The 17,253-nt window shown below is 49.8% G+C and overlaps 1 protein-coding gene across 1 annotated transcript in view; it reads left to right on the top strand.

Annotated features, from left to right (window-relative positions):
• Window positions 1–17,253, top strand: part of KIAA1755 (KIAA1755 ortholog) — a 49,997-nt gene that overhangs the window by 5,615 nt on the left and 27,129 nt on the right. The window contains exons 2-4 of the mRNA XM_011929058.1: window positions 8,384–8,581; window positions 12,569–13,916; window positions 14,759–14,956. Coding sequence (XP_011784448.1) covers window positions 8,384–8,581; window positions 12,569–13,916; window positions 14,759–14,956 — 1,744 coding nt within the window. The remainder of the gene's footprint in view (window positions 1–8,383; window positions 8,582–12,568; window positions 13,917–14,758; window positions 14,957–17,253) is intronic.

Below are 17,253 nucleotides of genomic sequence, written 5' to 3' on the forward strand. Positions count from 1 at the left end.
CGCCTGGCCAAGTTTTTCTATTTTTTGTAGAGACAGGCTGTCACTATGTTGGCCAGGCTGGTCTCGAACTTCTGGCCCCAAGGGATCCTCCTGCCTCAGACTCCCAAAGTGCTGGGATTATAGGCATGAGCCACTGCACCTGGCCCCTGATTATACTTTGAATTCTAGAATGCCCCTACTGGAAGGGCCCTTGGAGATAGATATGCCCAGTACCTCCGTTTTGTAGATGGGGAAGGGTCACCCAGCGAGTCAGGGGCAGAATCTCATCTTCCCTAGGCATTTTTTCCCCCAAGGAACAGGGCAGAGGTTGAAGGTAGTCCTAGGACTCTGTCCATTTTAGCTTTTCTCAGTCCTCTCTTCCCAAGTAAGGAGGCGGCAGATGCTAAGTGATACTAAAATCTTTGCCCATTTCAGTAAATGGATAAATCTGTACCTGTAAGAAAAGCTCAGTCCAGCTGGGCACGGTGGCTCACACCTGTAATCCCAGCACTTTGGGAGGCCAAGGTGGGTGGATCACCTGAGGTCAGGAGTTTGAGACCAGCCTGGCCAACATGATGAAACCCCATCTCTACTAAAAATACAAAAAATTAGCTGGGCATATTGGCAGGTGCCTGTAATCCCAGCTACCCAGGAGGCTGAGGCAGGAGAATCGCTTGAACCCAGGAGGCGGAGGTTGCAGTGAGTCGAGATTGCACCATTGCACTCCAGCCTGGAGTAAGAGCAAAACTCTGTCTTGAAAAAGAAAAGAAAGGCTTAGTCCACATCTCAGAAGGTCCAGCTAACAACATCTGGTGAGAGCATTTACAAAGGGAACCAGCCTTAAAAACACATACACTCACACTTTTATTTTTTCCTCTCCTGATTATAAAAGCTATACAAGCTGGTTACGAAATGTTTGGAAAATCCAGCAAACTATGAAGAAAATTAAAAGGCTGCCTTACGAGGCCCCTGCCCCGCACAGTCCTCAGGGGTAACTGCAGTTAACACTTAATGTCTACTTGGACTTTTTTCTAGGCTTACGTGGTTTTACTCCTACTATAGATCATACTGTATGACACTGTTTTCTTTAAAAAAAAATTCCAATAGTCAGGGGTGGGAGAGTTGGCTGGCAAGGGGCCTCTTTCTGGAGTGGTGGAGGTCTTTTGTCTCTTGATCTGGGTAAGTGGCTACAGGGTTCATACATAGGTAAAAAAGCATCATCCTGTGTCTTTTATACGTGTATATTTTACTTGATAAAAATGGTACTTAAGATTATGATAATAGTAGCTCATTGCAAAGACATTGAAATAGAAGTATACACACGCCCCTACTCCCTTGCCCAGGTATAACCGCTGCGAGCAAGTAGTCCCTCCGAACCTACAAGCTTCCCTGGGTCAGTCCGAAGGTCATGAGCATGGTATAGGGGCCAGCAGTGCAGGCCTGGTTCTGCCTGTCCCCTTGGTGAACTCCTTCTCTGGCCTTGGACTGCAGGGGAGGGGGCTGTGGCTCATCTGGCCTTCTTCCTTTTCAGCCTCACACCCGCTGGCTCCTGCCTGGGAACAGTTAAAGGCCCAGGCGGGCTGCGGGCTGTGCTCACTGGGAAGGAATGGAAACATGTCTATTAAGTTTCATGGAAATCATGTTGAGACGCCCACGTCTGGTGTTTGGGTTCCTGTGGTCCCAGGCTGGGCTGCCGGTGGATTGGGAATGAGAGTGGCTAGCGTTCCTTCCTGCAGCCGCCTGGGCACCCCCACACCCAGCACGGTGTGCTTCCTCCAATACTTGGACGGCTTATGAGGCCCTGGGGTTCAGGCCTGTAGTGGGTAATGTGCTGGCCAAGAGCTCGAAGCCCTGTTAACTTGGAACATTCTTCCTTTTTACTGGCTCCCCCTGAAATGGTAACAGTGTGTGGCAAACCGAGCCAATTTGTGAAAGCCAAGGGTGTCCCAGTCTCTGAGCCTTGCTCTGTGAGAGGTAAACAACTTTCTTCAGGTTCCTCTAGAAACTGGGAAGGACAGGCAGCTGGGATCATCAGTCCCCACAGCTGGTGGTCCCCAGGCAGAGGGGGCGGCAGGAGACAGGGCAGGATCTGGGCAGACTTGGCGGGCCCCAATCTGGATTGGATCCTGGCTCTGTCTTTCTCTTCTCTGTGGTCTTGGGCAAGATCAGCCTCGCTTTCTTGACTTGCAAAGTGGGTCGTTCCTACTTGGCTCCTGGCATCGTCGTGTGGGCTAAGCAAGAGAATGCAAGTAGGGGACCTGGGCACAGTAGCCACCTGGAGACTGTTGTTATAATTGCAGCGACAGCAGTGGACACAGGGAGAGACGAGGAGAGGGGTGATGCTTCACACAGAGGCTGGGACTTAAGCTTGGGCTGACAGGATGAATAAAAATAAATAAGAATGAATAACAATAACAGCAGCGGCGATGCCTTTGACTTTCCTCAAGACCCTCTACATCCACTAGCTCCTTGTGTCTCTAGAACGATCATCTGAATTAGGTAGGACAGTAATCAGCATCCCATCTATGTGCAGAAGGGGAAACTGAGGCACATCAGGGAAAGATAGTTTAACTCACTGTTTCCCTGAGGTTAGGATGCAGATCACAGTGATGACATAGATAACTGGCAAGGGGCCTCTTTCTGGAGTATGGAGCTCTTTTGTCTCTTGATCTGCGTAAGTGGTTACAGGGGCTCATACATAGGTTAAAAAGGCATCAACCTGTGCCCTTTATATTTGTCTATTTTACTTGACAAAAATGATACTTAAGATTATAATGGGGTCAGGCACGGTGTATCATGCCTGTAATCCCAGCACTTTGGGAGGCTGAGGCTGGCGGATCACCTGAGGTCAGGAGTTGAAGACCAGCTTGGCCAACATGGTGAAACCCCGTCTCTACTAAAACTATAAAAATTAGCCGGGCGTGGTGGTGGGTGCCTGTAATCCCAGCTACACGGGAGGCTGAGGCAGGAGAATCGCTTGAGCCCGGGAGGCGGAGGTTGCAGTGAGCCAGAATTGCACCACTGTACTTCAGCCTGGGCAACAAAGTGAGACTCTGTCTCAAAAAAAAAAAAGATTATAATAGCAGTGGCTCATTGCAAAGACATTGAAATAGAAGTATACACACACACACTCCCACTCCACTGCCCAGATATAACCACTCTGAGCAGGTAGTTTTCTATGTCCCTCGGCACCTGCAAGATTCCCTGGGTCAGTCCAGAAGGTCATGAGCGTCGTATAGGGGCCAGGAATGCGGGCCTGGTTAGACACAAGGTATGTCACAGACTGGAACTAAATGACATGGAATCAGTGATGAGACAGTCAGTTCCTTTCAAATTCTCTGAGCTTCTCCAGTCCTAAGGAGAAAGCCTTCCTCTGGTGATAAGATGTCTTTAACATCTCCCTGATGCATTTGGGAGAAAGAGAGAGAGAAGACACGCTTAGGCTCCAAGAGGTGACCAGATGTCCCTAAAATTTAATGGCACTGTTCATTTACATTGTTTACTTTTATTTTTTTAAAGTAGTTTATTTTCATAGAAATACAAACAGTAAACAAAAAAACCTGATATAATGAGTAATATATTTAAATATATTTTTATAAATGAAATAATATAAAAACCATCCAATGCATCATCAGTTTATTTTTGGAGTTACATTCTATTTACGCCAGTTTAGTTATTTTTCCATTTACAGTGATGATGTAACAACAATTATAATATTGCCACAGATCCACCCAAACATGGTGATTCCTACCTTCTTCTTTTTGTCCTTGCCCTGACATGTGCCTGGTAACAGAGCCGCCCCCACATATCCCCGCGTGTATAGAACATCATGGCGCCCCGCATTTGCATATTAAAAGGCTAGGGTAGGAAGGCCAGTATTTTCGTGGGCTACATGAGTGACATGCCTGGTCAAACCAATTCCTTGAGCCCTGTGCAAATCAGACACCACCTCCTCCAGCCTCCTTATATAAGCAGCCACTTTTCCCGCAGCACACGGGATTTTCTCTTTGTTAGAATCTCCCCCTCCTCTGTCTCCATACGGGGGAGCTGTTTTCTTCTTCCTTCTTTCTTTCTTGCTTATTAAGCTCTCTGCTCCTTAAGACCACAAAATAATATTAACAATAATAATATGACCACAGAAATTGTAGTGATGGCTCTTACTTAATGAGCACCTACTAAATGCTAGTCCTGTGCAGAGAATTAGCATGTATTACCTCACCCAATCTTGATCAGCTCTTTAAGGTGGGTGTAATTACAGTCTCCGTTTTATAGATGAGGAAACTGAGGCACAACGAGTTAAATCTGACTTGCCAGGTACACACAACCAGTAGGTGACAGAACCAGAGTTTGAACCCAGGCAGTCTGGCTGCACTCACGTAACTGCTGTATGATATAGAGTCTCATTGAAAAACACAATTATGTACGTTTTGAAAAAGTGGGTAGATTTGAAGAAAAAGAGTAAGTGCTAATAGTATACATGATATGAGGAGATGCTAAAAATCATAAAAGTCATCATGAACCAAAACAAAACAAGCTTAGCCCAGCTCAGTATGCTGGCCCAGAGAGGGAAAGGACCTACTCAAGGCTGCACAGAGAGGCCGGAGCTGACGTCTCAACAGAAAGTCCACGTCTCAGGAGAGTCCACGTCTCAGGAAAGAGGAGAGAGGGAGTGGGGAGGGCACACGGCAGGGGAGGGAACTGCTCCCAGGATTGCATGGGGTGGGAAATGTCAGGGTTTGACCATGATTGGTGGGGGTTGGGGGGGATTAGAAGAGGATACCAGGCCAGAGGAGGTTTCCCCTGTTCTGCCAAGTTGAAGGTCCCTCCCCCCACCTCAGTGTAAAACCTCCTGTGTACGTGTGATTTCAGCACCAGGTGCCTGTCGGTCCATCATCCTGTCTGAGCTCACGGCCATGGCAATGCCTGCACCCTGTTTCCGTCACAATGGGCTATGGACAGTCATTCATTCACTCATTCATTCTACAAATAGTGATGGCAGCTCCCTGTGCCCAGCACTGTGTGGGCTAGGGGTGGGAGCTCGGTCCCCTCGGTCCCACACTGTGTGTGGCTCGGTCCCCCGTAAAAGCCTCCTGGCATTGGAATCTTGCTGGCATTGAGAAATGCCACCCTCCTCCTCCTCAGAGTTCCTATTGTATTTCTCTTTCTTCAGGGGCCTCATTTACTGAAATGACTTTTCCTTCCTGAGTAAGCTCCCTTTGAGTGGGGTCCTTATTTATTCTCATCTCCCTTTGCACCCCTGGGCAGCAGGTGGACCTGGAGCTTACAACCAGGCTGGGGCAACCAGAAGGGCCCCCATGAGGTTCATGACCCATGGGTCCTAAGACCATACCTGGGTGGAAACCTCTGGCCTAGTCCAGCTTGTCTATTTGACAGAAAAATGGTAGTTCCGACCAGGCGCAGTGGCTCATGCCTGTAATCCAGCACTTTGGGAAGGCAAGGTGGGTGGAAAGCTTGAGCTCAGGAGTTCCAGACCAGCCTGGGCAACATGGTGAAACCCCATCTCTACCAAAAATACGAAAATCAGCCAGGCATGGTGGTGGGTGCCTGTGGTCCACAGCTACTCGGGAGGTTGAGGTGGAAGGATTGCTGGAGCCTAGGAAGTTAAGGCTGCAGTGAGCCGAGATAGCACCACTGCACTCCAGCCTGGGCGACAGAGCAAGACCCTGTCTTTGGGAAAAAAAAAAAAAGGCTGAGCATGGTGGCTCATGCCTGTAATTCCAGTTATTCAGGCTGAGGCAGGAGAATCGCTTGAACCAGGGAGGCAGAGGTTGCAGTGAGCAGAGATGGGGCCACTGCACTCCAGCCTGGGCAACAGAGCAAGACTCCTTCTCAAAAAAAAAAAAAAGAAAAGAAAAGAAAAGAAAAATTGTGGTTCAGAGAGGGACATTTTGTCCCCTCTGCCATAAAATTTATGAAGCACCTGTTTGTGCTGGGTCCTGTGCAGACACTGAGGCCGGAGAGAGGAAAATAAGCCAGTGCTTGCTGTACCTGCCTCCTGTTGCCAGTGTAGCAAATGATCATGCACTTTAGTTTCAAGCTACACAAGTGTAGTATCTTGCAGGTAATAAAAGATCAGAGGCCTGACATGCATCTCATTGGGCCAAAAACAAAGTCTTGCACGGCTGTTTCTCTTCTGGAGGCTCTAGGGGAGAATCCATTTGCTTGCCTTCTCCAGCTTCTAGGAGACGCCCACATTCCTTGGCTCCTGCTCTGTGTTCCAAGCCAGCAACGTAACATCTCTCTGATCCTGCTTCTGTTGTCATATTTCCGCTATTTATTTATTATTGTATTTATTTTTGCTCTGGTGCCTAGGCTGGAGTGCAGTGGTGCCATCTCGGCTCACTGAAACCTCGGTCTCCCAGGTTCAAGCAATTCTCATGCCTTGGCCTCCCAAGTAGCTGGGATTACAGGCACGCATCACCACACCTGACTACTTTTTGTATTTTTAGTAAAGATGGGGTTTTACTATGTTGGCCAGGCTGGCCTTGAACTCCTGACCTCAGGGATCCGCCTGCCTCGGCCTCCCTAAGTGCTGGGATACAGGCATGAGCCACCACACCCAGCCTATTTATTATTTTTAATGTAAGAAGAGATGGGATCTCATTATGTTGCCCAGGCTGGTCTCAAATTCCTAGCCTCAGGCGATCCTCCCACCTCAGCTTCCCAAAGTGCTGGGATTACAGGTGTGAGCCACCACCCCTGGCCCAGAGTCACATTTCCTCTTCCCCTTCCCTCTTCTGCATCCTCTTCCACCTGGCAATTACACTGGGCCCATTTGTCTAATCCAGGATGGTCTCCTTGTTTTAAAGTCAGCTGATTAGCAAACTTAATTCCATCGGTAGCCTTAACTCACCTTTGTCTTGTAAGGTAGCACATTCACAGGTTCCAGAGATTAGGACGTGGGCATCATTGGAGGTCATTCTACCCATTACACCTGCCTTTAGATGGGAACTGCTGTAATAGGGGCACTATAGGAGCCCAGAAAAGGGGACACCTGATCTCACTGGGTAGTGGGAGGCACCCAAGAAAATCACCTGGAGGAGGTGACGGCTGACCTGAGTCTTGAATGAGGAGTTGGCCAGGTGAGGAGGGGTGGAAGTGAAGCGCATTCTAGCAGGAAGACACTGCATGTGCGGAGGCCTGGAGGTGAACGAGGGAAGGCATGTGCCACTGTGGCTGAAGCATGGAGAGGGGCGGCAAGGCTGGAGGGGAGGCGGGCGGAGAGCAGCTGCCAGATCTTGGGGGAGCTGGATGACTGGAGGCTAATGCTTCCTGAAGACAGTGGGAACCTTTGAGAGGTTTGGAGCAGAGACTGATGAGGTCAGGTTTGCGTTTGAGAAAGGTCACTCTGGGGTCCTGGTGGAAACTGGCTGGGGTGAGGAAGACGAGAATTTGGCAGCCAAGGAGAGGAGTCAGGTGATCCTGGGTCCTGGGCCTGGTGTTCCTTCTCCTGGACTCTGACTGCCAGGGGAACGGGCTGACTGCCTTCTGGATCCCTTCCTGGAAGAGGCGGTGAAGCCTGGATCAGGGCGGGGAGCAGAGGACAGAGTGGAGTACCTGGCTGGAGAGCTGTTGGCGGAGGGGAAGTGGTGCGGGACACACTGAGGGCTGTTTGTGGGTCGGGAGGCAGGAGCAGAAGCAGTGTTGTGAGCAGATTTCTGGCCTAGGAGCCTGACTGGGCGGTGGGGTCATCACTGCGGTAGAACTGGGGGAGGAGCAGGTTTGGGAAGTTGCCAGGTTGGGTCTGATGTATTGGCGGTTGGTGGCGGAGAGGCATCTAGGAGGTGCATGGGAGGCAGCTGGCTATACGGTCCACAGCCGTGGGCTTGTATCAGTTATTGCCGAGTCACAAATGACCCCAAAGCGCAGTGGCAAAACAGCAATCACTTCTTCTCACTCCCGTCTGCATGTGGACTGGGGCTGTTTGATCTGGGCTGGGCTTCCCTTGTGGCTCAGCTTCAGGCTACAGGCCTGCAGGCCGGCCAGGCGGTCAGACTGGGGCAATGCCAGAATCCTCCTTCTCTTTGACCCTGACCTGAATGCCCACCCCCGACCCCTATTCCTACACGTCTCCTTGGATCAGCAGATGACATTTGAGCAAAGACCTGCAAGAGGTGTGGGAATGAGGCTGTCTTGAGGAAGAGCATTCTAGGCAGAGGGAACAGCCAGTGCAAAGGCCCTGAGGTGAGATTGTGCCTAGTGTGTTTGAGGAACAGGAAAGAAGGCCAGTGTGGCTGGCAGTGGTGAGTGAGGGGGGTGGGGTAGGAGAGGAGGTCAGAGAGTTAGCAGGGGCCTTAGGCATATGGGGCCTGGAAGGTCACAGGAAGTGGCCTCTGTCCTTATTATCATTGCTATTATCACCCCCTCCTCCTGTCCCCCACAGGACCCTCCACCCCTCGACACAGCTGTCCAGCATGCCCTGGCGGGCCTCTATCCTCCTTTCGAGGCCACAGCACCCACCGTCCTGGGTCAGGTGTTCCGTCTCCTGGACTCTGACTTCCAGGGGGATGGACTGAGCTTCCTTCTGGATTTCCTGATCCCTGCCAAGCGCCTGTGTGAGCAAGTGCGAGAAGCAGCCTGCGTAAGTCGAGAGGGAAACAGGGCCAGGGGAAAAGCTATCCCAGAAAGTCTTGGGGCTAGAGGTGGGCAGAGAAGGAGGTGGGCTGGCATGTGTCTTGTTTCACGGGGAACTGAGTGTGTGTGGGGACTTTCCAAGTATCATTGCTTGCCCAAGGGGAGATTTCAGCCCCCCAGATCGAGGAGGCTTTACCCTGTGACATCTATGAGTTCATTACATTGTACTGTCACCAGCAGAGAAGTAGGCCTGAATAAAGGCATCCTTGGGGGCTCCCTGGTCCTGGGGAGCCTGCCCTGCACCTAACATTGTGGGCATTGCCAAGTGCCTTGGGTGAAGTGGGGCAGCTTCGGTGGAAATAGCAGAGAAGGTCCTAGAGCTTCCCCGAGCCCCTGAGGCATCAGGACTCTTGCTTACTTCCCCTGTGACCTCTTCAAACTCAGATCTCAGGGAGGCCTCTGCCAAGGCAAAGTGGAGAGAAACCTGTTTTAGCCAGACTCATTGGCTGCAAACGACAGAATCCTCACTCAGACCAGGGAAGGGTGGATCAGGCCTCAGGCCCAAGTTGACCCACTGATCAAACCCCTTGAAGACCCTTTCTGTCCCTAGTCTATGCTTCGCGCTGCTTGTTGGCATTATTCTTCCAGGCTAAGTGTTCCCACGAGGCTGGAACCCAGGGAAGCTCAAGGACTTATCTTCTACCCTACAGAGGAAAATAAACTCTTTCCCATCCACTGCACATAGAAAAATCTCAAAGAAGGATCCTGACTGGCCAGGCTTGGGTCATATGCTCATTCCTGGACCAATCACTGTGGCCAGAGGAGTGGGGAACCAGGATTGACAAAGCTTGAGTCATGTGTCTACCTCTGTGGTCAGAGGGTGGAGCTGTTTTAAGAAAAGGATGAGAAGGTAGGCAGTGGTGGCTCATGCCTCTAATCCCAGCACTTTGGGAGGCCAAGGCAGGAGGATCACGAAGTCAGGGGTTCGAGGCCAGCCTGGCTAAGATGGTGAAACCACATCTCTACTAAATATACAAAAATTAGCTGGGTGTGGTGGCACGTACCTGTAGTCCCAGCTACTCAGGAGGCTGAGGCAGGAGAATTGCTTGAACCCAGGAGGCAGAGGTTGCAGTGAGCCGAGATCATGCCATTGCACTCCAGCCTGGGTGGCAGAGCGAGACTCCATCTCAAAAAAAAAAAAAAAAAGAAAAGAAAAGAAAAGGATGAGAGAAGCCTGAGGAGACCAAGCCCTCAAATCCTCAAATGTGCACCACAGGAACTTGCCATTCCCTTCATGGGTTTCCTGACTGTTCCCTGCCCTGTTATTATTAATGCTCACCCTCCTGCTACCCCAGCCTCAAGAAGCACAACGAGGTTCTAGGGTCCCATCAGCCTGTCCTGAGTTGCTCACTGCCTATCAGGGACACAGCTCATCAGAAGCAACAAGGAAGGGTGGGGACTGTGTGCATCATTTCAGTGGTACAAGTAAATTGAATGTGGCAGCTAAAAGTCCAGGGTTAGGAACCAGAAGGAAAATGAGATAATCTATTTTACTTGCTTAGCACAGAGCCTGGTTCATAGAAATAGCTCAATACATGGGAACTGGTATTGGAGAAGAAGGGAGCTTCTCATGGAAACATTTGCAGCCACTTTCACATGCCACTATTTCATGCAGATGCTCTCCTATCTTTATTTCTTCTCCCTGACAAGCTACACAATTGCCCACTTCCCTTATTTGGCCATTTAAACTTCATTTGCACTGGCCCCTTCCTCCAGGTAACCTTTCCACTTCTTTATTTTTCCTTGTAGGTGAGTTTAATCTAATTGTAACAATAGGCAAATATCTGTCAACCTCAGAGCAGTGGGAAGTCATGTGGGATTAATGGGATGGCTTCTGGGGTCAGATGCCCCAAGTTCAAATCCAAACTCATCACTGTGAACTTGGGAGATCCATGTCACCTCTCTGAGTTTCAGTTTCCTTATGTGTCAAGCAGAAACGTTAATAACACAGCACCTAACACATGGAGATGATACACATGGCTTAGGGCAGACTATGACATGCAGCAAGTGCCCAGTAGCTATTGGCTATCACTATCCCACTTCCTTGTTTCTCCATCTGAAATAAGAGCATGGCAGCCTCAAAGTCTGCCTCTCCTGCCACCATCACCCAGAGGCAGCCACCTTCACATAAAGTCTGGTGGGGCTTGGGGACAGATACAGCTGACTTCAAATGTGAAGGCCTAGGTCCAAGTCTATGATGCTTATCCACTGTGTGGCTATGAGCCAAATGTTTTACCACACTGAGCCTCAGTTGCTGCATCATCTGTAAAATGAGAATAATAATGCCTGAACTGCCTACACCAAACTGAGTTACTGTGAAAGTCAAGTGAGACAATCAAAGCCATCATCACTATGGTGCTTTGCTGTTTGCAAAAAAATGGCTGAAATGTTTTTTCTCATTCAATGAGAAGGTGAGAGAGAAAACATGTTGCAAATCCAAGAGGGCTAAGTTAAAAGGGTCGAGAAACCTACAGACTCATGAAGGTTTATGGATATTAAGCTTCTCTGAGGCAGCCCAATCTACAATGTAACTGATATAAATGGGTTTATCAACGTAAGGTATAACTATGGTCAGATCTCACTATTTCCCCAATCAATAATTCCAGGAAACACCTGCTTCATTAGCAGGAAATTCAGTCTCACTCTCTGTACATCTCCCACACAAACATCCAAATTATATAAGATTGTCTGGGACTTACTCAATCCACAGAACTTAGACTCTTTTTCCAAAAGCCAGTTAAAGAAAGACCTGTTGTCAGCCCAGTGGAGCTGTTGTTTCCGTTGTTGCCACATGGTGTCACTGTTGAACACTGGTCCCGCACAGCCCAGTGGAGAGGCTCAACTGAGAAGGATCACTTGGGTCACAGCCTGTCCCAGAATGACCCCCTATGCCCACCTATACAGGGAATTGCTGGCAACTCCTGTTAAAAAAAATTTTTTTTCAGTTTTGCTTCACCTTCATGTTGCAATCCATTAATGGGAAATAAATAAGCAATAAACAAATAAACCTTCATATTGTTAGCCATTAATGAGAAATAAATAAACAAACAAATAAATAATAAATATTCTGGCCCAGGATAACCTTTGGGTCAGGAAAAACTGGACAGTCATCTAGTAAGTTAGTGGCAGGGTCAGATTTCCTGACTTTTCATTCAATACTGTTTCTACTTCACCCTCAGTACACTATCCAAATTCAATAAGATATTCAATACTTTATTATAAAATAGGCATTGTGCTAGATGATTTTGGCCAACTATAGGCTGATGTAAGTGCTCTGTGCACATTTAAGATAGGCTAGTCTAAATAAGCTATGATGTTCTGTAGATTAGGTACATTAAATGCATTTTTTGACTTATGATATTTTCAATTTATGATGGATTTACCAGGATGTAACCCCACCATAAATCGAGGCATATCTGTATAATCTCACTTAATCCTCATACCAACCCAGTAATACTGACATGTATTATTATCCTATTTGCAGATAGGGAAATTGGGGCTCAAAGAAGTTAAGGAATTTACACAAATTAGTGACGTAGACCTTTGTCTAAACCATGTCTCCCTGGCTTTCACATGGAGGACTAAGGCTTGAGCTGGGTTGGGAGATGTTCTGAATAGTTGGGGAGAGAAAGGGAGCATGAGCCAAGCAAGGGGACCACTTGGGAAAGCCGATTGCTAACTAGTGCATGGTGCTCTGAGCTTTCTCACTTAGGTCAGTAGGCTAGCAAGAATTTCCAAGGTCAGGGCTAGGACGAGGGTGGGGCAGGAGAGGCAACCTTTGCACAACCTTGACAGTGAGTGCCTCCTAAATGCTGCTTCATCCTAGTCCCTGACCTGTTCCAGATTCCACGTGGGAGAGGGAATGGAGCAGATCCAAGCAAGGGTGGAGCCTTTCAGGGCCAGGTTCTCTGACGCCATCCCCTTCTCTCCACAGGCTCCCTACTCCCACTGCCTCTTCCTACATGAGGGCTGGCCACTGTGTCTGAGGGACGAAATTGTGGTCCACTTGGCTCCCCTCAACCCTCTCTTATTGCGCCAGGGTGACTTCTACCTCCAAGTGGAGCCCCAGGAGGAGCAGTCCGTCTGCATTATGATCAAATGCCTCTCCCTGGACCTCTGCACAGTGGAGAAGAAGCCTGTTCCTGAGCCAGCCTATCCTATACTTTTCACCCAAGAATGGCTGGAGTCCATCAACAGCGACTTTGAGGGAAGTCCCCTACACAACTGCTTGGTAGCATCAGAAAATGGAATTGCCTCTGTGCCTTGGACCAAGATAACCAGCCCAGAGTTTGTGGATGACCAACCCCAAGTAGTGAATGCCCTCTGCCCAGCCTGGGGGCCCCTTCCATTAGAGGCACTAGATTTGAGCAGCCCTCAAGAGTTGCACCAGGCCAGCTCTCCGGATAACCAGGTGCTTTTTGCCCAGAGTTTGGCCAAGGGTAAGGGCAGGACATATGGGAGCAAGTATCCAGGACTTATCAAGGTGGAGCAAGCCCAGTGTGGGGAGATGGCCTTCAGGATGGGTGAGGTGGTCAGCCAGGACTTTGAGGGAGACTATGTGGCTCTCCTAGGCTTTTCCCAAGAGAGCAGAGGAGAGTCTCCCAGTAGAAAGGTGGGCACATCCAGTGGGTGTACTTCTGGGGCACTAGAGGAGATATCTGGAACTAAGGAAACTCCCTTATCTCAAAAGATACTGCCTCTCTCAGAGGCCAACGAAGGACCTTCCTTGGGAAATCGGGCTTGCACAAAGCCAGAAAGCTCTGAGGAGGAGCCCTGCAATTTGGTCTTGAGAAGAAAGGTCAATCATAAAGAACCCACCCATGACTCAGAAAAGCCACCCCAATGCTCCTACATGAATGTCCCTGAGGACCCACTGGACTGTGCCTCTGGCCTCAGGGCAGGTGTTTCACAAGAGCCAGCTGCCTCCAAGGTGCAGGGACCTCTAGGAAAACCAGAGAATATGGTGCAGCTGAGGCCTGGACCAAGACAAGCTTCCTCTCCCCGGCTGTCCCCAGCTTCTCCTGCAGCTCCAGCCTCTGAAATAAAGATGGAGGTGAAGACCAAACAGAGAAATGGGAGACTTCCCAAGCCCATGCCCTGCCCTAGCAGAAACACCTCCTCCCCTGAGTCCCCCACTCCTGGGCTCAAGTTCTCACTCTTGAAAGGGCAGAGGCAACCCTCTGTGACTCCGGAGAAAGCCTCACTCCAGCACGATGGGCCCTGGAAAGTCCTGTGTTCCCTCTACTCTCCTAAACCCAACCGAGCCAAATCTTTGGGGAAAGGTAAGATGCCCACTTCCTCAGCTGTACAGGGAGGTTATTGTCTGGTTGAGATCACATTTCAGGTGGTTTTGGTTGTAAGCGACAGAGACCACCTGGGCTGGCTCAGCTTCAGGGATTTAGTATGCAGTGTGGCATGTTAAGGGGCTTGAAGTCTCATATGTCTGGAATTGAGCAAGGCACTGTGACTGTGTTACAACTGCCTGAGTTCACACCCCACCTTTGCCACACACTGGATGTGTGATGTTGGCCAAGTACTGAGTTTCTCTGAGTCCGGGTCTCCCTATCAGTGCAATGGGAATGTCACCTATTTCACAGTGTTATTTTAAGGGCTCAAAGGGACACGAGAAGCCAGGTGTGGTGGCTTATCCCGTAATCCCAGTGCTTTGGGTGGCTGAGGCAGGAGAATTTGGGTGGCTTGAGGCCAGGAATTTACAAGAAAGAAAAGAAGGAAAAAAGAAAGGAAAGAAGGAAGGGTAGGAGGGAGGGAGGGAAGGGAAAAAAAAAAAAGCTGGGCATTGTGGTGCGTGCCTATAGTCTCAGCTACTTGGGAGGCTGAGGTAAGAGGATCTTTCAAGCCCAGGAGTTCAAAGCTGCAGTGAGCTATGTTCATGCCACTGCATTCCAGCCTGGGCAACAGAGTGAGACTCTGTCTCTAAAGAAAAAAAAGTGAGGTGTTGGGAGGGGTAACACTAGAAGTAAGGGGCTTAGTGCAATGCCTGGCACATGGGAGAGATCAATAGTTTTAAGCTATTATTAGTCAGAAGGAGAAAGAGGAAACATTTTCCCCTTAGAAAGCCCATCTTCTGCTTAACCTCCTTTTCTTTGTTGTTGCTTTTTCCCAGCTGGAACAACTCAGACCAAAACATCTGGCCAAGCCACTGCCTCCAGCCCACTGACTGAGGAAAAGGCTACCTTCCTAGAAGCTTCTGCAGGCTCCCCAGAAGAAGGCCCCACCCTGGAGGAGGAGCCCCGAGAGCCTGAGCCCAGGATTGGGGCTCTAGGTGTCAGGGTTTTCCGCTCCAGGATAGCATGCCTGCCAGGTTCCAGGGGATTCAAGCAGGAGGTGGTGGGGAGGGAGCTGGGGGCCCCAGAGCATTCTCAGGTGCTGGTGGGTGGAGGGGAGGCAGGGAAAGCCCTGGAGGCCTAGGTTCTAGACAAAGCCTCCTTGGGCATCAGTTTCCTCATCTTTCCCATGGGAGAATTGGAATAGATGAAAGCAATTTGTTGGTGTCCATCCACCCATCTATATGTCTGTCTGTCTGTCTACTTGTCTATCCATCAGTGAGGCAGCCAAGGTGGATATCGGGTTCCCCAGAAGCAGAGCCTGAGACATAGTTTTTTGGGAAAGTGACTTATTGGAGGAGGGCTCTGAGCAGAAGGACAGAGGGTCAGGGCAGGGGAAGGAACCAAGCAAGGCTGTGGACTGACCCCAGGGAGAGTGCTGGGGCATGACCCGCCCCAGAGAGTTGGCTCCAGCTTAAGGCATAGGGGACTGGCCTTTTATAATCCTTGTCTGTCAGTCATTAACTGTGGGCTGATCCCCAGTCTGTCCATCATTAACGAACCGCAGGAACTGCGGGCTAATCCTGGAATGGGGTGGGGCAGGGGGAGCCAGTGATCCAATTCAGTCCAGGGCGCTTCTACAGAGGGGGCATCTGTGAGCCACTGACAGCTGGTACTTCCAGACTCTGGGGATAGGTTCTCTGCCTGCTGAGGGGATCTGGGTTTGGGGTACTAGCAGCATCCAGTACAGAAGGTCGTATCACTCCCATTTAATATTTCCTCATTGTTGTAACAGACGTCTACTGGGCCCTGGGTTTAGCACTGGAGATTCATAAGAGAACAAGTCTGAAGTGTTCTCTGCTCTCAGGAAACCTACATTCTAGTGGTGGGGAAAAGCCAACAGGTTATCACAAGAGATTATTGCAACCCAGTGTAAACAAAGTGTGACAGTTGGGAGGGACAGGGGGCTGTGGAAGCACAGATGAGTCCCCTCGTTGAGGCTTAGAGTAGTAGAGGTCAAGGAAGACTTCCTGGAGGAAGTAATGGAAAGCCTAGTCCTATGGTATGAATAGGAATTATCCAGGTGAAGAGTTGGGAACAGTGTCCCAGACGAAGGGAACAGCATGTGCAAAGGTCCAGAGGCAAGAGAACCACAGTGCTTTCTGGAGACTGACTGTCCTGAAATATTATTTCACTTTATAGACTTCTACATCTCTCCAGGACCTTGGGCACTGCCCTGTCTTTTTGCAGCTCCCAGGAGACCTTATCTGTCCTTTTCCTGGTCATCTTTGCTGAGGCTCCTGCTGTGTGTTCCTATATTAATGGTACACAAAGGATCTCATGATCCTCTTAGGGCTATTATGTGCCAAGGGCTCAGATTTTGTCCATGGAAGGCTCTGCTGTGGGAGGAAGAAGACCTTTGTTTTAGTTCTAACTCTGTCATTAGCTCCCTGTGTGCCCTTGGAGAAGTCACTGCCCTCTCTGGGCCTCCTCAAGAGGAGGAGAACAGGCAGATAGCACCTGGCTCATTGTCACTCTTTCCTCAGTTACTCTTGTAATTCTTGGGAATTGCAACATGCACTGTTAGCTCTCACATGCCTGATGTGTGGTACATGTGCAAAAAGCATTTGCTGCGTGAATGAGCAACGTCCACACGCATGCTCCTTCTGCCCGTTTTTTGTCCTGCTCTTCTCTAGTGATCTTGTCCTTGTTCTCCACATGACTCCCGCCATGGCATCTCCTGTAACCAACTTCTCCCAGCTGGGTTTTCATGTTAAGGCTCCCACTCCTTCATTACCACTGCTTCTCTTTCCAGCTCACCCACTGCCCCAAGTTTCATCATCTTCAGGCCTCCCAAAACCTTGAACCTGTTGGCTCAACCACCTTTTCCCTTCCCTTCCCCAGCATGTCTCCCCCCACCCTCCACCACATCCCTTCCCCGTTACCACGTCTCCCCCCATCATACCCTTTCACCATCATGTCTTCCCACCCTCCACCACATCCCTTCCCCATCACCATGTCTTCCTCCATCACATCCCTTCCCCATCACCATGTCTCCCTCCACCACATCCCTTCCCCATCGTCCTGTCTCCCCCACCACATCCCTCCCATCATCATGTGTCCCCCACCACATAATTTCTCCATCATCATGTCTCCCCCATCACATCCCTTCCCCAACATCATGTCTCCCCCTACCACATCCCTCCCCATCATCATGTCTCCTCCATCACATCCCTTCCCCATCATCGTGTCTCCCCCACCACATCCCTCCCATCATCATGTCTCCCCCACCACATCCCTCCCTATCATCAAGTCCCCCACAATATCCCTTCCC

The sequence above is a fragment of the Colobus angolensis genome, unplaced genomic scaffold, assembly GCF_000951035.1.
Source record: "Colobus angolensis palliatus isolate OR3802 unplaced genomic scaffold, Cang.pa_1.0 Scaffold8, whole genome shotgun sequence".
Classification (NCBI taxonomy): domain Eukaryota; kingdom Metazoa; phylum Chordata; class Mammalia; order Primates; family Cercopithecidae; genus Colobus; species Colobus angolensis.